A 26,666-nucleotide genomic window follows, 5' to 3' on the forward strand; every position below is an offset into this window, starting at 1 on the left:
CAGGCACCCTTATCCAGGCCTGTGATAGAGACACAGAGCTTTGAACAGCACTGTTTGGTGCCCAGTAATGCCAATTCTGGAACTGATAGGGCTCAAAAAGACCTGGTCTTAATAATCAGGGAGCAAAGTATGCTTGGAGGGCTGAAGCAATCTTGATGCTGGAAGTTGTTTGAAATCTTTCCATTTACTTGAATTAACTTCAAAGATGGGTGTATAATGTACACAGCATCTAAACAAGCCATAGCTGTAACAAGGGCAATCATGTTTTTAGAAGTGCAGCTAATGAATGTTTACCTTAAAGCACATTTAAAGATGCAGGACACTAAGCACTGAAGAATCCCATGGGTTAACTGGAGGAGATTGTCAACTCTTTTCTCACAAATGTTCCTTTCCGGTCCCTGCGCGGGTGTCCATGACAATCACTCTCTAACTTTAATGTAATTTATAAATAAAACATAACTCTGTGGAAGGCAGAAACTTCTATTTATTTCTTCTGGGTTTAGCCCATCTTTCAGTAGAGACTTCAAAGCATAGACAATTTTGTCAATTCTGAGAAAGTTCTTAGCAGGATGAAAGACAAGCCTACTTTTTAGGTAGCTGCTCCAGCATATCAGCAACATAATGCTCAGAGGAGATTGCCCCAGACTCAGTTTTCCTCATCTTTCCTTTCTGTGCATTAGCATTTCTGTAGGTAGGGAACCAGTGTCATGTACAGTGTTATACATGGCACATGTGGGCCAAACTAAAACTGCAAATGGTTACAATGCATTTTTACAAACATATATGGTTTTAACTTAACCCTGTGTTTATCAATACCCAGGAAAGGAGAGTTAAGTGCACATGTTACCCAGTGTATAGATATCAGTACAAAGAAAATTCTTTTCTCCAAACTGCAGAGTGCTTTTTCTACTTAGAATCACCAAGAGTAACCCAAGCCCTTATTTGTGTTCATTATGGCAGTAAAATTGATTCACTAAAAAAGCTCATATAAACTGATTTTGTTTTAAGATTCAGAGCTTCCAAATGAAGCATGCACTTAGCTAATTTAAACCCCAGGTCACACACAGAACATCTAGTTTACTCTTATCAGTATCTCATGCTTATAAAAGATAAATTAGGAAGAAAAACTTGTTTTTTAAGGGTCTGTAACTGGACCTCCAGTGTTAAACACTGTCCCATAGTTCTCCTGTTTGGTGAAGGACAAATTCTTTCTTCGTCTGTTGGTGCCAGCCCTGTTCATGCCCAGCCATGCTCAAGTTAATTCCTACAGGTTGCAAATGGCCTCCTGGCTGATTCCAGTGGGCCTGCAGGACTTGCCTGCCTGCCTCTGTGTGTCTGTCTGCACCTCCAGAGCACATTAAAGTAATGCTTACCCCATAATGGGGGGAATTAACTGGAAGTAGAAGCTGTGTGCTTGTGTTGGTAGCTCAATTGCATGTTGCTGGTCCAGTATTACAAGGGTCAGAACAAATAAGGCTCCACAGCCTGCAGACAGTGAGTTGTGCCTCAGGTCAGCCTGCATTTCAAGCAGAGACTGCACCTCCTGTTGCTATGCTACTCCTGTAGAGGTGTTCCCTGTGGTCTGAAGGTAAACACTGAGGATCAGCATCCTGCTTCAGCCTTTTGTCATGGGTACAAGTCTCTTCACTGCTTGCTGAGTTGACCTTTCAAGTTAGTTTCTGCCTTTTCAGTGAAGTGTGGCTCTTTTATGATCTGACATGTGAGATGTGTACACAAAGATATGGTCTTCAGAAAGTTTGGTGTCAAATTATACTGAGACAGGCAGCTGCCATGTGAAATGGAGTGCAGCTACTCTTTCAGACTCACACATGAGACCCTCAGCAGAAGTGTGGTGAGTAATTACTCTCAGCATATGCCCTGTGCCTGATTGAGCCTTTGTACGATGAATAGTGTGCAGAGCTGTTAAAAAGGCTGTAAAGCAGTACAGTTGCTGTGCAATTAATTCTGAAGCATAATGCTTGTGTTGTTACTGATAAAATGAAACCATTAGCAGTGAATAAACTGTTATTCCTTTCCTGTGTTTCTGGGTGTTGGGAGGTCAGTCAGTATGAAGCCCTCACCTCAGTTCTTTTCAGGGTTTCTATACTTGGTGGTTTGGATCTGGCTACGTTTTTAATGCCCTTCAAAAAGTATTATGTAGCCCTAGCCTCTCTTACATGTACTGGCAGAAATGTCTTTGTTTTGTAGCTGGGATAGGCTGGTACAAGAAGACACACAGGGAGAGAGGCAGGACTCTCCCTTTGCTCCTGAAGAGCCAAAGAGGATAGCTTTCCTTGGGCACTCTTCAGGGTGAGAACCAGTTTTCCCACCCTAGAGGACCTCAGTAGTTGGGACATAGAAACACAGAGCTCCAGCTCAACTCTGGGTAGCAATGGAGAGCTGTTGTGACTTCAGTCCTAGCATGCTGTAGGAGTCTGCTGCTGACCTTCCCTTTGGGCCTCACACTCCAGGCTTCCCAAAAGGCCACCTAGAGGTACAGTGAGGAAGCCACATAGACACATACAAGTAAATTACAGTCTTCTTTCCCCCTAATTTTAAAAAACCCCTGTAGCTACCCTTGACTTTTTATGCCTTCTCACAACTGAATAATCCATGCAGTGGCCACAGAAGGGAAAGGTGGGTCTCTCTCAGAGCAGCCTCTAAAGCAGGCTGTGGTTCTGATTTATTGCTTGTGCAGAGGGCTTTCTGGATGGTAGGGACTGCAGTGGGTTGCTAGCTGGCAGCTCTCTCGTTTGTTGTTCTCATTCCTTAGTTGTGTGAGTTTGGGGTCTTTTTTTTTAACTCCTCCTCCCATCTGGCATCTCCTAATTATTTTCTATTACTAATCACTTCTACAGGAAACAGACTGGACTGTTGAATTAAGAGCCCTATAAAACGATAATTTTGTTATTTACAGGTTTCTTAGCTCACTTAAATTTTATAACGTGACACTGTATAGCTGGTGATAATCACCTTGAGCCATGATTGTGTCCAATCTCATAAACTGGGCAGGGTCAGGTCTGGTCATTTGTGGAACATGAGAGGCTCAAGGAGAAGCTGGGGCAGTGCAGCTGGTAGCACCTCTGGTTGTGAGCTAATATCTGAAATATCTTGCATTTTATGCCTTCTGCAGTTCTGTGTAGCCAGGTCAAACCTGTGCTAGGAGTCTGACTAACAGGGGTTTTCTCCAGTGATCCCTCTCTTTATTCAGATAAACTCTTTTCTCTCCTTACTGTTTGTTCTCTGTGTGTCTAGATGGGAGCAGGGAAAGCATTTTACATGGGTTACATGATTCCAAGTACAAATCCATGTCCTTTGGCTTATCTACAGAGATGGAAAGGATGTGGAGCTGTGATGGTCTGATGTGTCCCCCCATCCATTAGAGAAGGCACATCTGCTCCACTAATAATTGCCCTGTTGTAAGTGGTTACCAAATGCCTAAAACCCATGGTGACTGAAGTGCTTGCTTTAGAGGTAGTAGCAGAAAGAGAAGTAGTTAGGTATGCCTAAAACAAGTATTAGACTGTAAAAGAAAAGAAGAACATTTTTCCTGTGGTAAATGCCACAGAAGCTGATCTGTTCTGGTCCTTGTTACTTTCTTTTTAATCTTTCACAAGAAAAAAAATATTTTCAGCTAAAGCTTCTCATGTTTAATTTTAGTCTCTAGCTGAAGTTTTCTGACTGAACAAAGTAAGGAGAGCAGTTTTATTACCAAGCTCAACAAACTACTTGCTCCTATTATTTCAAACCTGTCACACTTGTCATCAGCAAAGACAGCAACTCTTGACAGTTTTGCAAAGACTTTCTTTGATCATTAACTTTTAGAACATTAAACTTTTCCATATTTAACCTTTCTTCTGCATGGCATCAGCAGTTAGAAACAGTGTTGCTTCTGGCATCTAGTGTTCCTACAGTCCTAGTGTTTCAGTCAGTTAAGAATCACCACTCTGAAATTTCTGTTTCTCAGTTGTTGCTCTAATCTTCATCATGTTAGTATTGGTATTCCTCAATTTCAACTTGAATATAATTTCCAGAATAAGTAAAGGATGTGTTTCTAATAGTGAGGTCATATTATAATGCACTTTGATTATATTGCTGTGTAGTGGAGATTATTATTGCATTTTCTTAGAGCGTAAACAATTAGAAATAAGTTGCCTAAGGAACCTTAGAGCTAGTATCACAGAGTATAATATCTTCTAGGAAGCCTTAGTCATAGGTGTATGTGATTTAATAATTTTTTTCATATTTTCCAATTTGTGAATTAGATTAGTAGCATTTAGAGGAAAGCAGCTTTTACCCTTTTTGGGAGGGGATTGGAGGAATTCGGTGAAAATATGAAAAGACTCTGTTCCCAATTTCCATTTTGCATGTAATGGTGAAACATTTTTAAAGCTCTGTGCTTTATATCATGTGTCAAATAGTTTATTGGTAGAAGATTTCTGATGATTTTACATTGCTAGAGAAGTCTTGAAGACATTTCCCAAAGTTAATATGATAGTGAATTACATTTGCATTCAGGCGTTTCTGTGAATTGGATGATGATTAGAGTAGCAGTATGTTTAATGCAAATGCACAAAAATTGCAGAAAGTATCCTGTGTTATGTTTCACAGAATTTCAAAGTGCTCAGTCTCTTAAGTGACAGCTCTCATTGCCTCCAGCTCCATCCCAATCCTAGCACTGATCACAGCTGGTGCCTGGGAGCTTCCTGTCACCTCTGCCACACTGCAGTGTGCCTTCCTTCTCAAGGCAGGCTCCTGCTCAGTAAGCTGAGCATGCTGAGAGCTTCCTGGACAGTTTTTTATTGACCTGATGGGTTCATTCTTTTGGGCTGTTTTTATTGTTGAAAATTCACACAGCCTCAGCGGTAGAAATCTTCTAAGCAGTGTCATTTTTAAAGTGCTAGTTGATGGTGGTAGTACAAATGAAAAATTGCCCTGTAAGGTAAGATGAAAAGCATGCTAAGAAAGAAAGAAGTAGTTGTGCTGGTTTAACATTTTGTTTATTTCAATGAGTTTAAGTAATGCGAATATACCCCAAACTTAGTATTTTAGCTTTGATGTGACCTGCACTCAAAATAAAAGCTGTTGGTCAAAGACCACACGCATCTGAAATCCCAGGTGTAGACTGGAACCTGGGACTAGTGTATTTCAACTGAAAATAGACATCAGCTAAACATTATGTTGTAAGGAACCACAGACTTGCTGGGGGGAAAGAATAAAAACCCCTTGAGTCTCTCCTTTCTAACAGAAGTTGTATGATCTGTCCACATGCCAGTGCTTCTCCCTTGAAAGGTAAATATTCTGTATAGCCAAGATTTATGATGGGGGTTACATTGCCAGCCCCATTTTGAATCATTCAAAATCATTCAATTTTCAAATCAAGTGGTTATTTAAATTTGTTTCAAAGATGCTGTGTTTGACCATTTGAGATTATGATTTCTTGAGTGCCTGTCTCAAGAATTTTTAATAGTCATAGCTTTCTGTAGGGAAATGGGATGTTTACTGCTGTTATAGGAAAAATATTCCTGACAGAAGCATTTTAAAATGTTAATTAGGAAACTTGGAATAAATAGGAAAGATGAACCATATATATAAAAGGAGAGAGAAGAAAATTGGAACACTGGTCAACAAAAGTGAAATGAGCCTTTTCTGAGAATGTGATCAGGGATTAGAAGACTTTATGGGTGGAAATAAACTGATAATTTGTTAATAATTGAAAATGTGACTTTGGAAGCAGACTAATTCTGCTGCCAATTCCACTCTGGTTTCATTCATTGCAGGTTTCAAAGCAGTCTTGATTTAAATAGAGATTTATGCAAGGGAGTGGGAGTCCACATGAGACTCATTTGAAGGATGATCAGCCCATCTGATTTTTCAAGTGTGCCTAATTGCACGGTATAAAATGAACAGACCCTGACCCACTGGTGCAGCTATGCCCATGGACACACATGGGCCTACAAACCTGGTAATCAGGGTCCCTGAGGAGTGCTGGGGAGCACTGGGGGTTACCCCATTGTTTAATTTTTCTGCTGGGCGGTGGTCCATAAGCAGGTTTTCATCATCATGCATTTGGCAAGCATGTTGCATAGAGCCATTTGACATCTCTAGTATTCCTTCAGGTTAAATATTGTTTTCACCTTGAATCATCGGTTCAAATCAAATGGTAATTCAGGAAGGATTAGGAGACTTTTGATTCTTACTCTTATTTAAGCTAAATAAGTATGATTATGGACTTGAGAGTATGATTAAGAAAGAAACTGTGACAGCACATGTACCATAGCAACATAGCTTATTCAGGAAGAAGTGGATGGATTCAAAATAGATGCTGTGCCAAAGGAGCAGGTGTGGTCTGAAATACAAAGAGTGTTTAGAAATTAATGAGCTGCAGTTTTCAATTATAACATACATTGAATTACTCTAAATTGAATTACCATGTAGAACAAAAGAAGGCTAGTATTAGATGCATTAGACTGCCAGTCAAGACTAATGTGAAATAAGTATAATACATTAGGTAAGAAAATATTGATGAGAAATAAAAAAAAATTTCCATACCATTTGTCCATGTTATACCAGTAGCCATAACTCCTATTCCACAAGGAAAAAATTAAAAAATACCTAATAAATATATTAATAGAAAGACCTTGTGGATTACACTATTTTCATTATCCCTAAGTGTATACATTTTCAGTTACAAAAAGATAACAGGTTGACTACAGATTTATTTTATCTGTAAGATTCTTAAATGGATATTATAAAGAAAATGTAATATTTATTTCCTCATCAAAGGGTATGGTTAAACTTCTCTTTTATTTTTATCTTTCCTTTTATTTGAGGAAATCCTTATGACAGTATGGGTCAGATGAGGAATAAAACCACCAGTCCCTTGTGGTTTTGAACAATTAGTCTAAATAGCTGGTTTGTTCTTACAATACTTTAATTTAGTATATCAGTAATAAAGAGCATTTGCCAAAAGAGGAGCATTCATGCAGCTGCCAATTTGCATTACATTTTAACTGCTATCACTCCTATAGAGCACATGGCATTTATAAATTATTTTTAAGGTCTTTTTGGAGTACAGTCTGCCTTGACACATCATGAATCAAGAGGCTTTTTCTGGAGTGACCCTTCACTGCAGTGGATGTCAGTGGAAGCTCAGTCACAGCAGCACAGCTCTCTGTGGACCAGCAGGGAGACACATCCCAGACAAAGGGATGGGGAGAGCATGCAGGGCTCCAGCTGAAACAGGAAATGCTGACTCAATGGGAGCAAGATGGAGAAGCTACTGAGGAACAGCAGCTTCTGTGTTGCTGACCAGGATGAGCGTTGCTCCCCTAACAGAGCTCCTTGTTTCATCAGCTCCTCTTCCTGAAGGCCTTGTAGCTGCAAGACCGATCTCTCTGGCTCCTCTGTGAGGACTTGTATCACTGTTTAAGCTGCATAAAGGAACTTGTAGCTATAGCTTATAAAACCCAGTGAACACCATTGTTGATTACAACATCACACCCCTACCACGTGCCCACATACACCCCTGCAGTGGGATTTGTACTGATGGAGTGTGGAGTTACCCTGGGAATTACCTGTACATGGTGGGTCAGTTGCTGACCTTCCTGAAAGCTAAGTCATGTGATATTAGCAAAGTCCTCCAGAACCAGATCAAAAGCAGAACTTCTTCCTGAAGGTACTGAGAAAATTTTATTTTATTTTTGCTGTGTCTAGATCCATAGTTATATACCAAAATATGTCCCTCCTTGGAAAAGAATGGGTTGTATTTGCCACTGAAAAGTTCCTTGCTTTTGTGCCACTACCCAGAAAAGTAACCATTCATTGTTTTTGCCTTGCCAGTAACTGAAAGAGAGGAGTAGTCACATGGGTGCTCTTTGCTGGTGCACAGTTTGGAATTGTCATTCCAAAGGCCCATATCAGTAACTGCCAGGAGCAAATCTACAACCTGTCAGCCTCTAGAAGCAAAATAAACCCAGATCACAATCAGCTGCAGTGACCAGTGGGTTTTAGGAGTAAAGCTACAGAAAAACTTTTCTGTTGGCTTCCCTTAAGATCTCCCTGCTTTTTTATGAGTATGCTCTGCATGGTAAGCACACCAATGGGAACATACAGTCTTCACAAATAATGCCTGTTCACTTTGATTGTATTGTACAATACAGCATTGAAGGAACTCACTTTTGATGCAGTAATTTCTAGCAGCAATATCAGGCAACTTTTTTTCCATAATTTAAACTTTGGATTTATTTATTTATTTGTTTGTTTATTTATTTACCAGCCTTACTTTAAGTCAAGCCAACATTTTGGCTGAATTTGTTTAATTAAATTTTCAATTAAACATTTTTTAAGACTTCTTTTAAAATTCTAGATATAAAAATGTTCATTAGCAGCTACAGAAATCATGTAAGCTTTTATCAAAAATATAAGTAGCCATTTCTTTAGATTTTGCCATAAGTACTTCACTGGAGGGGGTGGGAAAGGTCTGATTTAATTAGAAGTCAGTCCATTTGGAAAATTTTATTATAAAAACCAGAACTTTTCTCAGGAGTAAGATTTCATCATTTAACCACTACTTAAACCCAGCTCCCCTGTGGGTGACTGAAAGCAGGGTTCGCTGTTGCCTGAGGATTCCTTTCTGCCTGAGCACTGTGGGAGCCTGAAGGTGTCCATGTGCCAGGTGAGCGTGGCTGTGTTGGAATGGCAGCAAGAGAAGTCCCTGGTGGCTGAGGCTGTGTGATGGTCCTTCCCACCCACCTTCTGAGATGTCATCTTTCAGGCTGGACCTTTCTTTTAATAGCATTCCTACCCTCTGCTCACACCATGTGAGCAGAGGCTATGCCTGGAGTTAGCATTCTACAAGTGAAGAAAATTCACTGAAAGCAGATTATCACCACTTTTATTTAAAAAGTAAAATTTTGGGCTACTCTTTTCCCTTCACAACAATCCCATGAAAGACATGACTGGGAAAGTTATATTTATCTTGGAACAAACTTCTACCAAGAGCAGCACTGAGGAAATTGGGCTCAGTTTCACAATCTGACTGATTAGCTTTTGAAAATCATGTACTGAGGCCATAAAATATGCTCATAAAGTGTTCATACAAGCAAGGATTTTCTGAGCATATGCATTTGGCTCAGTTAGCTGTACAGTGAAACAGAATACTGCAAAATGTACAGTGGCTCACTGCATAGTAACCCAAGTGTCTTGTTTCTTGATACATGTACAATAGGGCATAATCTTTGATGTTTTTAAAAATTGCTTGCAAAATAACTGCTGGTTATTATTAAAATGGAGGGAAGGGATCATATTTTATATACATTCTGAAAGAATAAAGGCATATTTAGTCATAACAACATGAAAATACCATTTGAGAATGAAAAGCCTACAGCGTACTATGCATTCTGAAGAAAACATGATTGTGTTTGAGACTGGAGCCAGGTGCTCAGAAAACAAAACATTCCATTGTATTGGAAATGCAGGTGGGCTTCAGGATCAACAGATCAACTCTAATCTGGTTGTTCTAGGACCTGTGATCTTAACCTCGCTTGAATTTTTTCTGTTTTGGTTGGGGTTTGGTTTTGGGTTTGTTTTTTTTCCTGAAGTACTTTCACTTTCTTACTCCATAAATGGGAATGCATTGATTTCCCTTTTTAGAAAGATAATTTGTACGATGTTGACTGAACTGTGTGACTGGATTAAACTTACATAATGTGTCTTTCAGAGAGTGACTAATTGGAATTTACTGCAAGTCGAAGATGACTTTTAAATCAATTCTGTGAAGGCTTCATAATCAGACTTACTGATTGGGAGATTAGTAGCAGCAAATATGCATACATTATCCAGCTAACACTGAGAGCAGGTAGTGCTCCAGAGAACAGCTGTTTCTCCTACACCCTGAAGGACTACTCCAGGGGAAAGTAAGGAAAGTGGAGTCCCAGTAGGACCCAGACTGAACCACTCCTACAGCTGAGGTTTTACAACAAATGGGAACATCTGAAATAGCACATTACAGTCTTTTATTTCTTTTTTTTTTTCCACCCTTCAGTCCATACTTAACTTGTAGAACCTCTAAACAGATGTCATGGTTTAAAGCCTGTTGTGTTGCTAGGTTTGACTTTTTAGTGTTTAAATCTTTAAAATGTACAGGACTGCTCTGGTTGCATGCCCTGCTGAGAAGTTGCTCAGCTGTTGCTTCCAGTCATTCCCTTTTCAGTTCACCTCAGTCCTGTGAAATCACGTCGTGAAATTAAATTTAAGAATGACAGCCTTGCAGTTTCCTTCCTCATGCAGTCTGCACAGCATATTCCTCCCTGCACTTGCAATTGTGATTGCAAATGTTTGTCACTCACAATTGCTAAAAAAAACCCAAAAAATTAAGAGGTAGGAAAGTGGAAAGGAAATTACTTTCCTCTTCAGATTTTTACCTCTTTTTCATCCAGTATGTAGCAGACAGTATCTTCAGGCAGAGCAATTTACAAAGATAATTTGTTGGAAAATGAAAGGCTGTGGAGAGGAGACTTTGCTGGTAGGTGGGAGTGCAGGAGCCACTGGTGGAGAGCAGGCACTGAATCAAAAGCCAGCCCAAGGTGTAAGAAGAGGAGCAGGACCTGCAGGTTACAGGCACTAGAGAAAACACAGAAAAACACAGAGAGCCTGGAACAGGAGCGTGCCTTGGAGTGGACAGCTTGATAGCTTCCTGCAGCATTTGAGTTAAGCCCCAGGTCCCTGCCTTCACTGGTTTGCTCTCAGGGTGACTCATCTCTGCAGTGATTAGGGCTGCCTGAGGACAGTGGGTCGCTCTCTCTTACTTTGTTATCTCACATACTAAAAAGTGAAAGATCTGGCCCTGCCTGATGGCCCAAACTGTTGTCAGGAAGGTGTGCACAACAGAAATTTCATTCTTCAGTTTGATTTTCAAAAGGAGAGATTTGGTGTATGTAAAAGAAAGCATTGCTTTGCAAAGCCAAGCACCCAAAGTTAGGCAATGGCAGAAGAATGAAAAATTGTGTCATCTACAAGCAGTTGTATACATTTTAATTTTTCTGTTGCTGGCTTTGTGGCTTCAACTTTGTTTCAATCTCTGTTTCTGGTGTACACTACTGTAGAGCAAATAGCCCAGGCAAATGGCTGAGAGGGTAGGTGATGAGGCCAGGACTCCTTTACTTGTAAAGAGCAGAAAATGCTGTGCATTGAACAATGGGAAGCTGATTTATGTCAAACCAATAAGCAGTCTCTGTTAGAGTAACGTAACACAAAGCGGTGTTAAAATTAAAATACATAATCGTATAACTACTTTCCAGATTATAACACATTTTCATAATTACAACCACAAGATAGGACCTTTCCCTGTTGGGTAGTTTTGCTTACCTTTTTATTGGCATTCTTAGATTTAATTTTCCAGGATCCAGAGATCTGTTTCTACTAGCATGACTCTAAAGTGCCATTGGAAATAACTCAGTTCTTCAGAATTAGGAAAAGGGACGCTGACAATTAAGGAGTAAGTATGCCAAAAACCAGATATGTGCACTATAGTGATTAAAAAGGAAATTCAGCCTGCTTTACCTTGCTTCTTAAGTGGAATTACACAAAATTAATGAGTTGATTCTGATAGTAAATTTATTGTTGAAAATCACTGCATTATTTATTTTCAACAAATTACATTTTAAAAGAATTTATTTCCAATATGAAGCTTTGGTGAGGCATTTTTTCCCCTTAAAAATAAGAGAAATTTTGGGTTGCAGAGAAGAGCGTAATGAAATGTTTTTACAAATCGTGACTTACTTCCTGAGCCTGTTGTCACTCAAAGTTGTTTGGAGAGGATGACTCCTCTGGGGCAGGTGTAGGTCCACCTTGTTCCATGAGGACTTACATCTGATGTAGTTCTTGGGAATTAAACCATGAAGTTACTTTAGCGGAAGGGAAAGGAAAGGAGGCTGCTCCCCTGAGTCCATGCTATTTTCACACTTTGTGTAGATAAAGTGTCAGGTTTTTATCATCTCTTACTCATCATCTCAGTTTTCTTGATCTTCTGTTGCCATGGAGTGTTAATGTACTTGCAAAGATGGACAGAAAAATGCCAGAGGAGCATTCGCCTGCATTAGAAAGGAGTGGTTAAAAGCAAGACAAGATTGAAGTAGTCATTGGAAAAGTATTTCTAGATAGGATGGATCAAGCAGCCTCCTGCATTGAAACCAGGAACTGAGTCAGACCCTGTATGAGCCAGTAGCACCTGACAGCATTCTCCTGTATGATCATGGATCAGTGTTTCAATTCTTAGCTGTATTGCAGATTAGTGTTTAGTGCAGCACCAACCTTGATCCTTAATCTCTGCACCATGACCCAATGCTGAAACCCAGCAGACTTTTAAAACCTGTCGGGAAGGTTATGGGTGGCCATACAAGGGAAGAGAAGAGGGGCTCCCAGTCAGCACTAATCTCAGCTGTATTGGCAGGGCTGAGCTAAACTGGAACACTGAGATCCAGCTGCAAAGCACATACCAATTCCACCCAGAAGCTTGTGACAAACTGTGCTTGTCGTCGGTTTCTGACTCAGGAGAGATAAAAATACCTCGGCTGCAGCAGGGAGAGCGGTAGCAGTGCGGCAGGGGGAGGGAGGGAGGGCTGCGCGCCGCTCTGCACAGGCAGGGAGGGAAAGGTCCCTGGCATCTCCCCCAGCCCCACGCTGCAAAGCTTGGCTGTGCTCAGATCAAGGGTCCGTTCTTGCTGTCTCTGACAGAGACTGTTCACAAACGCTTGGAGAGCGCCAGGGGCAAGGGCAGAGTGGCCATGGCGGCCAGCCCTCCCGGCGGGCAGCGCTCAGCTGCAGGGAGCCGGGCTGCCCCGGTGGGAATGGCACGGTCTGCCCTGCTCCTTCGGGAGCCCCTTGGCTCTGGCTCCGTGGCAGCTGAGGTCAAGGCTTCAATGGTTGTGTGGAATAGTTTGTGTGAGGGCTGGCTAGAAACAGACTGCCCTGTGGATGTTTCATCGTCAGTTGCATCCGTCCGAAGTTCAGGTTTCAGTCCAGTGGGAGACTGTGGCCATTCACCTTCTGTTAGGATCTGTAAATTTCTAAAGAGAGGCGACAGCAGCAGTGCGGGGTTCAGGTCTTTGCTGGATGGAGCACTGCAATGAACTTGGGGTGACATTTCTATTCACATCCCTACAAGATATGAGATTGGTGAGCATGTTTTCATACGAAAAGTACTGAAAAACCTAATTTTAAGGGAAGAGTGGTGTCCATCAGCATTACCCGCTCCGGGCTGTACCCCTGGTGCACAGGCCACGTCGGACGGGAGGGTCGGGGAGAGCCGCTTCCCGCCGCGTCCCCGGGGCTGCTGCGAGCTGCCCCGCCTCCCGCGGCACCCCAGCGGCGCACGGGTGCCATTTGCTAGCGGTGCGCGGCTCACACCGCGGGTGCCGCTCCCGGGGCCCCGGGCCGTGCCGGGAGGAGCCGTGCAGTACCGCGTGGGGCCGGGCCGTGCCGGGCGGGGCCGCTCCGCCCGCCGGGCCGGGGTTCCATTGGCTGCGGCCGCCCCGGGGCGGGGCCGCTCCGCTCCGCGCGGGGCCGCGCCGGGCAGCGGGCGGGCGCAGGGCGCGAGGCGTGCGCGTCCCCGCGCCCCCCGAGCCGGCCGCCGCCGATGGAGGCAGCGCGCGCGGGCTGCGCGTCCCCGCCGCCGGCTGCCGCCCGCCCCCGGCCCGCAGGCCGCCCGCCCGCAGCGCCCGGCCCCGCGCCCCGCCGAGCCCCAGCCCCGCATGGCCGCGCCGCCCGCCCCAGCCGCCTAGGCTGCGGCATGGTCCGCGCCGCCCCGGCAGCCCGAGAGTGACCGAGCCGCCTCCGGGCAGCATGCCGGCCAGGGAGCCCTGGGCAGCGCACCGAGCCCGCGGCAGCGCCGGGCACGAGGGCCGGCAGCAGCGCGATCTGCTGCTCGCAGCCCTGGGCATGAAACTGGGCGCTCGCAAGGCGTCCGTGACAATCTGGCAACCTCTTAAACTCTTTGCTTATTCGCAGTTGACGTCGCTCGTCCGAAGAGCAACTCTGAAGGAAAATGAACACGTTCCAAAATACGAGAAGGTTCATAATTTCAAGGTAAGACGTTTTCCTGTCTAATTTATTTTTTGGGCGAAGGGACTTTAGCTCGTGTTTTAAAAGGGGTCTGGTATCGCAAGGAAATCATGGGTATGCACACTGTGACTTTCTAGGAACTTAAAAGCTGCAAGTGAAGCTCATTGCCAGTTACATCAGTGAGGCGCGTTTAGAACATAGAGCAGAGGAACCGGGATTTTGTTGTTGGCTGCTTGTGTGCACGCGTTTCTTTCAATGATATTTGCCATATCTAGTTATCTCTTTTATTTAGAACTGGTTTATACTGAGAGAGATGCTAAAGGTGAGAAAAACATCAAAGTTTTCTTTCAACTCGAATGTAGTCCAGTTTTACTTTCAATGCAAAAAACCTCTCAGATCTATAGTTAGATTATTAAAGTGATCTTATCTCAGTTTGTCGATCATAAATAGCTTCAGAGGTAAGAAGTGTGTTCTGCTGCATCTGGATTGAGCAGATGGTCTGCATTTCCTTTAGTTTCTGGCTTTTCTCCTGTGTCAGTGAATTGAGTGTTGAAACTAACGAGGCTTATGCCATGAGGCTGTTGGACATGCTGGCATCAGCAACTACCTTATGTTTTAATAAAATTTACTTAGTCTTCTATGTAGCTTCTAGTTATTGTTCTAATTGCCTTGAATAACCAATGTTCTTTGGTAAGAGTGATACATGTCAGTTCAACATATTCGTGTTTTGTGTCTGTCTGTAATAGGTGTCCAGTAAGGACTCAGTAGTGTAACCTTTTGGTGGTCAAATACACTTGATGATAGGCAGTCTTAATTTTAAGACTGTGTAAATTGATGTTTTACTGGATTCCTGTAGATGACAGTACAAATTTCATATATATAATTTGAAGGCCAAATGTTGTCTTTAATGTAAAAAAAAAAAAAAAAACCAAACCTAAAAACCTGCTTTTATTTCTTTTAAGAGAAGGGCAGATTGTTAATGTAATACAGGCATCTGATGATATATGCATCCATTAAATGTCTCCTGTTTTCAGTTTTGATTTCCATCATGCATATATGTCGGAATGTGGGAATGTCCACATGCATGCACATATATTAATTTACCTATCCTCCGTCTGATTTTATTTAAACCACATTCTGGCTTTTGAGTGCAGATAATCACCAAAAATGGAAACTTTATGTGATCAGGATGTTTTGTTTCATTTGAGTACTTCCATTAAGCACAAATTTGAAAACCGTATACAGACTGGTATGTAAGAAGTGTTTAATACGAATGCTTGGCATAACATATTTGTGCAGGCTGACAGTTCAATGCAGAGCATTTTTTCACAGGCTCCTAAGGTGTCCTAAATATCTGCAACGTCTTGCAATTTTCATTTGTTCCTTAGACTTTGAAGATAATTCTTGCAGATGCCAGCAGATCATGATTTTCCATGTACTACAGTGTATGTAGGATAATAAGTATTTAATTTTGCACATCTGTGTTCCCTAGTTGTTTTTCTTTAACAGCCTGAAACATATCTGTTTTGAAAATAATCTGATAACCTGATTTTCATTCATTCAGATTTGTTTATTTCTTTTTCTTTCATAAACTGTTTATGGAAAGTTTCAAAGCTGTGAGTTTTCCAGTCTTTTCCAAAACCAGACTGTATGTCTGCTCCAAGGTCATAGCCATGGCACAAACTTTCCACATGGATTGTTTTCTTTATAATAGTTGTGCTGTAATTCCTTTATACATACTGTTGCCAGAAAAATATACCTTGAGAAGTAAGTCTGTTCTCAAGTCAGTGTAATGGAATTGCCTTTCACAGATAATTTTTGCTATAAAAGACTAGAAGAGAACAAGCCCTCTACAGGGTGTGCTGCAACCAACCTTGTCATGCAAGGAAAGCTTCTGGCAGTCATGAACTCTAAATGTGTCCACTCTCCCATCAGAATAAAAAGCAAAAGATAAGCTCTTAGCAAGTACAGTGTTATGGCTCTAAAATGAAGGGCTATCCTTAGCTTGTGTGCTTCTCTCCTTTATAATTTCTTTGCATCTGTCAGTTTTTTTCCTTGCATGTATACATGTCACCATTTAAAATGTCTGTATGAGTCTCCTAGGTTGCCTGTCAAGCAGCAAATCTGCCACCCATGTGGAGGGGTAGGAAATGTTAAGCCCGGAGTCTTCAACCTAGACTTTTGATACAAACCAAGAAAAAACAACTGAGGAATTAAATAAATTTATCCAGTTCAGCTAATCAGCAGTGACTGCTGTCCCCAGAGGCTCCACAGCAAACAGGAGTGTGTCTGCTGCTTTGTAGCTCTGCAGATGATCTGCTTTTTGTGCTGCAGGCACAAGGCACCAGATAGGGACCCCTAACCCTCTCCCAGCAGCTCTTTGATCAGTCACACCACTGCTCACAGAAATGAAGGGGTCTCAGAAATCCTTTTACACTGGAAACGCTGTGGCACCCTAGCAGAGAGGGGAGAAATGGAGACCCACACATGCACAGCAAGCAGTGGTGTTTTCCTGGGGAAGGTGACAGCTGCAGCCACTCCAGAGGCAGCCTGCGCTTAGCAAACACCCCAGAGAGCTGACCACAGGCTGAGGGACCTCAGTTCTCTCCTGCCCCTGTGGGTGGGTATCTGGGGACTCAGTACAGTTTGAGCACTCAGACCCTGCACAGAGCTCAGGTAGAGGAACACGGTGGCAGAGGAGCAGTGCAGTGAATCCTCATTGCAGGAGTGCAGTGCCTAGGGGAGGGGTGAGCATGAAAGCTGCTTTTAAATCATCAAGAAGTCCCCTGAATAAATCCATTAACCTATGTTTTGCTCCAAGGGTTGTTTGAAAGAAGAATGTAAAGACAGTTTTACTAGGAGTGCTGACATGGCAGGGTTTTTGAGAAGATTTAATCTTACTTAAATCTCCTGGAATGTGAGTTGTCTCCTGCCTGAAGGGAACAGGCTGGGTAGCCAGGGTGACAGGGAGCTCTGCAAGCAGAGCAGGTCGGTAATGATCTCCAGCTCTGTAATATTCTCCTGGCTGGGAAAGGCTGGTCTCTCATGAGCACATCTCAAATGCAAATACAGAGTGCCTGAATTCTCTTAAATTAATCTCCATAAGTAAAGAAAGGGATGATTATTTATAAATGTCAGTTCTGACTGAGTTTTAAATGCATGTCCTGCAGGATGAAAGCTAGATGTGAAAAGTATTCTCCTTTTAAGCATATTTTTGCATTTTCCAATTTATATAAAAAATTAATATTTCTGTGTTCTTCTCTATAAATCTAAAATACCCATTTTCTAATAATTCAAATCTATCAGATTAAAGAGGCTTACATTGATAGGGCATTTTTTTTAGCTCTAATTGAATAATGGAATTTGACATGAGTGTGACTTGATTTGGTCTATCTTTTTGCATATTTGGACTACTTTTGATTTCCTTCTGTTTACTGTGCTTTTCGGAAATCCAGCACACTGAATGAGATCTCTTGCACAATGAATCATTAGACCAAATGAGGACAGTCACTTCACCATCTTCAAAATTTCAGCCCCACCTTTTCTCACAGAAAGGGTTTAAAAGCTTTTTCTTTTTTTCAATTCACTAACCATTATGGGCAATAAATCTCCCCACAGACTGTGGTACAAATGTATCAATATGGACAGGGGGTGTGTGTGTGATGGATATCAAGCTCATTCTTCCACCCAGTGTAGATGAACAAGAGCGCCTTCTGTTTGGGTGCTCTGGGAGACCTGTGCTCTTGGAAGTGCTGACAAGGAGCATAGCTCAAGCCGGTGGTGTTATTTTTTTACAAAAAGAACTTAATCATAGGGGAAACTTTTGTAACAGAAGAGTTTACAAAGTTCTGTAACTTCATAGAAGCAAACAGAATAGGTTCATACCTAATCATTCCCCTGGATCCTACCAATAAGAATGCTTTTTACTGTCCCTTACAATTCTCATAGTTGCTTATATTGTCCCCAAAAGGCAATAACTGTGACAGCTTGTAAATTAAAATAAAATTTCTTACCCAGCTGATATGTAATCTGTTGAACTGGTTTAAGGATAGGAAGCAGCTGGGCACTTCTGGGCAGGCAGATGAAGGAGGTTAAGGCAATATGAAGGAGGTTAAGGCAATAGAGGAACTGCAGATCTGAAGGGAAAAGGGGCAAGGTGCCATGTGGATGGAAAATTTGAGGAGTACCAGGGGAAGCTCTGGCTTGGAAGGTGTGAAGTGGGCTCTAGCCCAAAAGACTTAGCCAGGTAATCCAAGCTGGGCTTAGGGTTTTTCTGCATCTTCTCTCTCTGGGGAGGCAGTTTTTTAGGGTAATGAACACACAGGATTCCCCTCGCTCAGTCCTCTGCACTTTCCCACTCTTCCTCTCCTCGTCTCTCCATTTCTGCTTTTGGTGATGAAAAGGTGCATCTAATGAGGTACCTTCTGCCGGGTCCATCCTCTCTGACATGGAATATCTTCTGCATCTCCTCCCCACCTGGTGCTGTGCTTTGGGCACTGACCTCACTCCTTTGCCTGCTGTTTGTGTTTGCATGGGGCTGGGGAAAGAGATAAAACTGTGCTTGAAAAATGTTCTTGATAAGGAGGGCAGTTGTGGAAAAGGAGCTGGGATTTATGGGATGATAGCTTGAAAGGAAGGTAAAAATCTGAGATTAACAGCAAGAAATTTCCTGGATTGTGAAATTTGTTACTCAGTGCAATAAGCTCCTCATCACTTGGCAAATTGAAAATAAGCCTGGACAAAACACCTTAAAGGTCTTCACTCCCCTTCAGCTTTGTGACTCATAGGCCCTGGGGAAGTTTTAGCTCCCTTGGCTGGTTACAGGTATTCCTTCAGACATCTCTGGCTCCTGGTGCCTTGAGCCAGCAGAGCAGCCTGCAGGCGTTTCCTTGCTGCCCCTAGTGCAAGGCACAAGCCACTCTTCTGCCTCGGTTAGTCCATGGTGCTTCACTGAGGCAAGAAGGTGTCAGTGCCTACCAGGGCTGGGCTGAGAGCTGCGCTTCCATGCAGCATTTTCCCCAGGATAGTGCCTTGTTTCTCTCTTGCCTTTCACAAACCACATCTATCTCCAGAAGATTTATTTTTTGCTATCTCTCTGTGCAGTGCTGGATACTCTCGTGCTGATTCTTAGTCACTGTCTTGCTAGTGCTGAGGGCACAGTAAAAAATAACCATTGCAAGACTGCTTGCTTAATCAGTCAGGATTAACAACATAATTCCCTTTCAAGCCAACAGTTCTTCCAGAGAGATGTTTCTCCATGGGTGCTAAAGCGAGTCAGCCAAGGTGCTGATGAGCCTTGTTAGTTGGGATTCCTCACCCCCTCCTCGACTGAAGCAATGTCCTGGCTTTCTCTTTGAGGATGACCCACTTGAAAGGCCAAATGGGGAGCTCCAGGCCAGAGACAGCATGGTTTTCCAGAAGTAATTGGAAGTAGAATGTAACCTTAAATATGCCCAAGGAGTGAAGGCTCAGGTGAGGACCAGTCCCTGGAAAGACTTTGCTGGTATAGAAAGACTCAAGCATCGCTTCAATTAAGAGACTGCTGATATTAACAAGAGTTACTCTGCCAGTGAAACTTGTATCACATCTTGGAAACAAATAGCCCACCTGGCCCTGGCCCAGGTTTTACTGGTGTAGTTGCATCTGCGCTGGGTGCTTTGCTAGTGTAAGAAGTCACAGCAAATCACTTCCATGCCACATCTTATTCTAGAGAGCTTCTCAGTAGAGCCATGCCTAAACACTGGGAAACTGGGAGATGGAAAATGCAGAAGTGCTTCAAAATGGCCAGAAACTATAACAAACTCTTACTATATTAAGCAGAGCCATTTTTCTGTGACTTCTGACATGAACTCATTTCTATTTCTGATGTTCTGAAAACTGGGGCAGATGCTGATTTGGGGTAAATTGATCTAGTTCCACTGAAAAGAAGATGCTGGATTTTTTATTAGGAACAGAACTGGCACTGGACATATTTTTGAAATATCTTTAATTGAGCCACTGCACTAATAAATGAATATTCAGAGAGAGCTGGGTGCCTCTAGCATAATCCCTTGGGAGAGCCAGTGTGTGTTCCCACAGATAAGAACACCTCAGGAAATTTAATGTTTCTATTAGACTCCTAGGACTTGAGGGGGAAAAATGGTTCAAAGGCAGGGAAAATACCTGGAGAACATAACTGGAAAAAAACCTTCTACAAAACTTCTGTGAAGACCTCATCTGCTCTATATTGTTCCTTCTGAAACTCATAAGACAGTTCAATCCAGAAAAGCTTTTAGGCATCGATGGATTTTAGTCTCCTAAAGTTATTTAATGTTCCTTTCACTTTTTTTTTTTTCAAAGCAGATTCCAAATAGCACAATGTTATTTAAACCTTTCTGGTTTTCTGGTGCTAGTCCCTGAATTCAGGCTTTGCCACTGATAAAAAAATAAGAGAGAGAGAGAGAAAGCCTTTCTTCTAAATACTTAATTTATTTGGGCTGTAATTCCTTCCCACCACACCAGCATTTTTTTCAGTCTGCACGTGTGGATCCTGTGAGTTTGGCTTGTGCACAGCCCAAAGCCAGACCAGCCCATTTCTCTGGTAAGGCTGGGAAGTGCTCCTCTGGGGGGGACTGGGACTTGGCCTCTAGAAGCTTCTAGTGCATGTTATGCTCTCTCATCAACAGCTTTTCTTCCATATTAGCCTTAGGATCCTGACAAAAGCATTCATTTAGGAATTCTCAGGGGTTTATATTCGATTTATACATAAGGTACATATGTAATTCTAAGGCTTATATTCAAAATGTAATTCTAAGGCTTATATTAAATTTTCACCTCTAGTTTCAGAATTTTTTGTATGGAGGCATGTATCGAGTAAGTTGGACCTCAAATAAAATACAAAATGTTCCCATTTCCAGATATCAATTCAAAGAAAATCAGCTTTCCATCCTGAAAGAAAGGTGGCCACTTTCACTCAATTTACAAGCAGAAAAGCCAACAACCTGCAATTCTCATTTTTCACTTCGGCTCTTGTAGAGCACAAGCTAACCTCAATTTGCAGTTGTTCCCTCTCTGCTGACACAGGCAGTGCAAAGCAGAGAGCAAACAAGGTCTGACAGCGCTTCTGGCTCCAAGTGGGTGAGGATGCAGAGGGAGATGTCCTGCCCCACATTCCCCGTGCCCCCAGCAGCGAGAGCCAGGCTATTTATGCCGCACGCTCTGGGCGAGGGAGGCAGCTCTGACAGCAGCTCTGGCAGCTCTCTCCTCTCCAGAGCTGCTGCACAGAGGCACTGGGGAGCTCCCAGGCTGCCTCCCCACGGCTGACACCCCAGCTGGACTGAGCAGGGTCAGCTCTAGGTATGGAGACGGTCTGTTCCATGCTCTCGGTTACATTCAGTTCTGTTACACCTTCAGGTGAAAGCAATTATCTTGCAGATACAACCATGTGGGTTGTCATGGCAGTCTTCTTGCTTCTCAGATTACTTTTCAGCAGCAATATTTGCCTCCGAGGAGAATTACCATGTTCTGGAATACTTGAAGTGCTTTGAGACCCTTGTTTTAGAGGCACTATCAAATCATCATAATAGATACAAGGACAAATTGAAGCATTGCCCAGACTGATGGTTGAGTTTCTCACTCACATCTCTTCTTTATCCTTCACGTCCAGGCAATCTCTGGACCAGGGATGGATGAAAATGCCTATTGGATGCCAGCATGGGTGTGCTCAGTGCCTGATAAAATCAGCTGTGACAGGGAAAACAGATGTTAATAATACAGGCTGAGTTCATCGTTCTAATTGGGATCTACAATGTCTCCCACATTCAGTTTAAAGCCCCAGTAGGCAGAATTCAGCTGATGGAATTGCAAATCAGTTAGGACCACTGAGCTGACAGTCTCCATCAGCAGTGTCTCATCATCCTTGAGTATTTGTTTGAAGGACAGTATAGCCAGCAGACCTGAACCTTTGGAGTACCATGTGGTGCAAATGCTGGGCTGTGACACGTGTTCAGTCCCTGGTGCACTCTCTGAGCCCTGACAAGGCTTCTGCCTGAAGTGTAAGGCTCTGGTAGCCCAGGAGGACAGATCAGCAGTATTTTTCCCTTCCTTTTCCAAGGTGATGTATCCCATCCCACAACAGATGGCAATGGCTGGATTTTCCAGACCCCATCACTCTGAGCAGCAGTTTGGTGTGGAGGGCTGTGGAAGGGGTGCTCTGCAGGGAGCAGGGTCTGATGGAACAAGTGTTCAGTGGGGCTGTGGCAGCAGCCCTCAACAAAGGAAGCTTTTTTTGTCCAGACTGTCCCAAACACTTCTGTTATATGTGCCCAGTGTTGGTTTTCTATAACTATAGCTTTTCAAGTCCAGCCCTGTTTACTTCCTGTCAGTGGCTTTGCTAGAGCTCTGCTGATCCACCATCTTCCCTCATATCACATTTGCACAGCTCTTCACTGATAGTCTCTCATTCTCTTCCTCCCTGCCTTGATGTGATAAAATGTAAGTCTCCCAGTTAAGAATAAAAAATATCTGCTGGCTTATTCCTGATCTTCAGGTAGCAGTCAAGGGTAGCTGAATAACTGCCTTGGAAAAACCAAAAGCATAAAAAATAAGTGGAGTAACAAGGTGCACGGGTAACTAACTTCAGCAGTGACCTTTATAGAGCCTGAGAAATAATGGGGGCAGATCTGTTTGAGGAGTTCACAGCTTGTGATAGAATCTGCTGTCAGAGTCACTGCCTGATTTTTTATTTGGTTCTCCTAAAATTTTATCCTTAAAAAAAAAAACTTTAAATACAAAACAAAGTAACATTTTTTAATATTCAGAGTTGTTAATCACAAGAATTAAGCTATTTTTCCTTGTGTTAAGAAAATACTTTTTAAGGCTGAGCAAAAAGCTTCTCCTACATAGTTCACAGTAGTAACATGTTTATTATGCCTTGTTGATAGTGCAGGAGAGTTCTAAATAGAAATGCCTAGGGTATAAACCTAACATGAGGCTCTCTTCTTACCTCAGACTTGCAGGACAGCTTAGTAATAGTATTTTATGTCGTTTCTGAAGCAGATATTTGTCTTTAAAATTATCTAGACTTTTGTTTTAAATTAATTTGTAAAATTCCAAGAGAATAAAATCAAGATTAAAACCAGTTTAATTTGCTCTCCCACTCATTCATTTCCCAGATTCTTTTACAAAATTATTCCCATTTGGAAAGAGAGAAAAGGAGATTTTTGGGTGGGAGTGGGAATGGAAGGATTGGGAGATGTAAAGCCACAGTTGGCAATCCTGCTCTCTCACCACATTTTATAAGACAGTAAAATCTGCATATTGCAGATGCTCTTTTTTACAAGGGGAAAGAAACCCTTTGTAATTTAAGTCAGGATCTCTGGGACTCTGCTGGGTGTGTTTTTAGAAATTTTTCTGGAAATCATCTTTTAGTTTTGAAAACAGACAAGTTGCTTGGCTAGTCTTTAGAATTGGGAATTAAATAAAAAATCAGAATGCTGTGTTAAGCAGTGCCATGTGATAAATGCAGGTGCTGGCTCTTGAACTAGCAAAGGGATGCTAAGGTGTTTCTTTTTAGTTGCCAGACCCCACCCACTCTCTAACTAGGATTGGAGGCTGTTCTGACCTACCTCAGAAGACCAATTTTTCACTATTTCCTGGCATCACTGACTGTGTCTCATTTAATTCCCAGGGAGGGTGTGTATTCAGAGCAGGGCAGGGTTAGGTGTCCAATTCCACTGCACAGAAGTAGAAATATTGATGCTCTGGGAAAAGAAAGCTCTGCTCAGAAACCCCTCAGAAGCAGAGGCTTCAGAGCTGATCTTGTAGGGCTGTTTACACCAGGGCTGGAAGGACATGGTGACCTTTGGGCCTCCTGTTTAATATTGCCAGAGAACCTCCCACCTCATAAGGATGAAGCAAGGCAGAGCATCATGGGACACAGAAAAACCTACCCTCACCTTTTAATCTGCTTTGAGTTTGCAATCAGAATAATGGATAAGAAATAGTAATTTGGATGGGGCAGCACAGAGCAGAGCAGGCTCTGGGTAAATCCAGCTGATGATATGGAAAGGCATTTCAGTATTTGGATGAAGCCTGGCTGCATGGGATGAGACAGAAGTGCTTAAGCTGCTGAGGCAGTGGTTCTGAAGGGCAAAGTCAGTCCAACCAGCACAAGCAGTGCTTGTTGGTAGGGAAGAGGAGAGTCCACCTTGTCCTTGTCATTTTTAAGTTGATGATGAGTCATGTAAACTCTTGTGAGGAGCAGGCTGAGAGCCAGGGTGATACCAGGGGAGCTGGCTGTGGTACATTCTAGGTGAATCAGAGTTACTTAATGTAAGAGAAACTGAGCTCATTAGAAAAGTTCATAGTATTAAAAATGTAAGGAAAAGGTTGGAGTGGCAGATTTGTGATGTGATAGACCCTGCAGAAGAGTTTCTAAGGAGAATCAGGAGGAGATGGAAACATGCAGGCAGTGGTGGGGAGCAAGATGCCAAGAAGGAAGAATGGTCACTGTTGAAACAGCCAGTTAGAGACAGGACATCTGAGGTTTAGTGAATATCAACACTGGGGGTGGCTCTGGAGAAGCCAAGCTGGGACTCCAGCACCTAAGGACAGCATTGGAAATGCTTCAGCAAATAGAACATTCAATGGTTTGATGTTTGATGAATCAAAATCATCAACCACAGAGGCACAACATAGGATAGTATAATTCTTTTTATTTAGAAAGAACTAATAATGTATCCGTCAGCATTTTAAGGAACAAAACAAAATTCCCCTCCTTTGTGCAATCAGAGATAGAAAAATATGGTGAAAAGAAATTCTTTATTGTCCACACGTGTGAAATGTCAATTTTGCTTCAATTTTCCTCAATGGGATTTTTGAGAAGTATTTTAAAGAAGTATGTTTCAGGGGGAATTTGACCCAAAAAAAAAAAAAAAGGGAGACCCAAATTATGCCTTGTTTTTTTTTCCCTGAAAAAGTTCTGTTTGTCCTGCAGGCATGAAAGCACAATGCTTTGCTTCAGGATATTAGAATGTTCTTATTCTGGGAAGAGAACACTGCCAAAAACGTGGATAAAAACCACCAGTCTGAGGAAGAAAGTCAAAATTATGTGGGTAGTGCAGGTGGGTAACAAAGTGAATGGTGTGAAAAATCTCTTTGTGGTGAGAGGGAAAAAGAAAATGGAGAGTACAGCTGCTGGCAGTCTTGTCATCGTTTGCTTTGTGGAAGCCAGCCAGAGCTGCAGGGAGAAGAGGCCTGGTGGAGCACACGTCACCTTCCAGAGGCAGGGGGGGACAGGCAGGGCAGGGCACTGGCACCTGGGCTCGCTTGGAGCAGGCAGTCAGGAGTCACCTGGCACAGATGTGCATGTGGATTACTTGGTGAATTCAGCAGGAACTTTCCAGAGTGTCTCAGCAATGTCTCTGCTGCACTGAGGGTGCCCAGGAGGCTGCAGACCTTCCTGTGGCTGAATTGCAGGGTGCTGCTCTGCAGTGTCATTGTGGGGGTGTCAGCTGGATCCAGCTGCCCCTTACATCAGTGGCATGGGGGACACTTGCCACCTCAGTCAGGCCACTTTGCCTTTCTTTCAGTGTTCGTAGCCAGAGCTGTGTGCAGATGTCAGGAGCAAACATTTCCCCCAGCTCCTTCTCCCTCCTGCTCCACACTGATCCAACCAGGCACTGCACACACGTGAGGTTACTGCCTGCTCCCACACCCACTCAGCAACTCTGAGGAGCTGAGTGACTCCAGCCTAAAGCAGTTTTGCTGTATTTCACTGCAAATTTCATTTCTTTATGATCATCAGCTACTAATTTTATTTTCAGCCTGTCTATTCTAAATAGCAGCTCAAAGCCTTTTACGCTGGCTAAGGAAGTAATGATTTTCTCTGTAAAGAATCCTGTGGTTTCCTACAGCAGGAGCTTTATCAGAATGAAATCAGAAGCAGTTAATGGTGGCTGCAGGATTTGTAACAAGCATGTGAGTCAGGAATGAAAGCAAGCATAGGGGTTTTTTTTCTTCTTTAGCTTTGAATTTTGTCCTGGTTCAGTGGATTATTCTTTTTCATTCGGGGTTTTCAATATGTAGCATTAGTCTGAAGAAAATTAATTTCCTGTTGGAGGTGTTCTAAACTGGAAAGTCTCTAGGCAAATGTACAGTATTTCTGTGTGGCACTGGTATTTTTGCCTGGCAGGACTCTTTCCATGTGAGGTGGAATCTTGCAGCCCTCTATCCATTTCACACAGTGCCTTATGAAGAGGAGGCCACAGCAGAAAGCATTTGAGATTGAAAAGTGAACTCTTGCACAGTCGCTGCAAAAGCTTTGCCTTGTGGCCAGACTCCTGCCAAACAGAGGGATGCCAAGAGCTGGGAGAAGGGCTATGCCTTGTCTTGGAGCAGACCCCACAGACCCAGTTCTGCTGCTCGGGATGGCTTGGGATGGAGGACTCTGGTTTTCCACAGGTCTGCTAGAGCCTTGGGTGTTAAATCTTTCTTAGTTCCTTTCTTCCTTTCCTGCAGTGATAAAGGGAACCTTCCAGAAACTGCGTGTGGTGCCTTCAAAGAAGAGGAGTTCTGCACTGTTTACATGCATTGATGCTGATGTCTGTGAAATGGTGGCTCATTTT

General features: G+C 42.8%; 1 protein-coding gene across 3 annotated transcripts in view; it reads left to right on the plus strand.

The window, feature by feature from the left end:
* Positions 1 to 26,666, plus strand: part of CHN1 (chimerin 1) — a 92,404-nt gene that overhangs the window by 50,328 nt on the left and 15,410 nt on the right. For all 3 annotated transcript variants that reach the window (XM_058809144.1, XM_058809145.1, XM_058809146.1), the window contains one exon: positions 14,008 to 14,085. In XM_058809144.1, the coding sequence (XP_058665127.1) occupies positions 14,008 to 14,085 (78 nt within the window). The remainder of the gene's footprint in view (positions 1 to 14,007; positions 14,086 to 26,666) is intronic.

This window comes from Ammospiza caudacuta, chromosome 8 (assembly GCF_027887145.1).
Source record: "Ammospiza caudacuta isolate bAmmCau1 chromosome 8, bAmmCau1.pri, whole genome shotgun sequence".
In the NCBI taxonomy this organism is placed as follows: Eukaryota; Metazoa; Chordata; class Aves; order Passeriformes; family Passerellidae; genus Ammospiza; species Ammospiza caudacuta.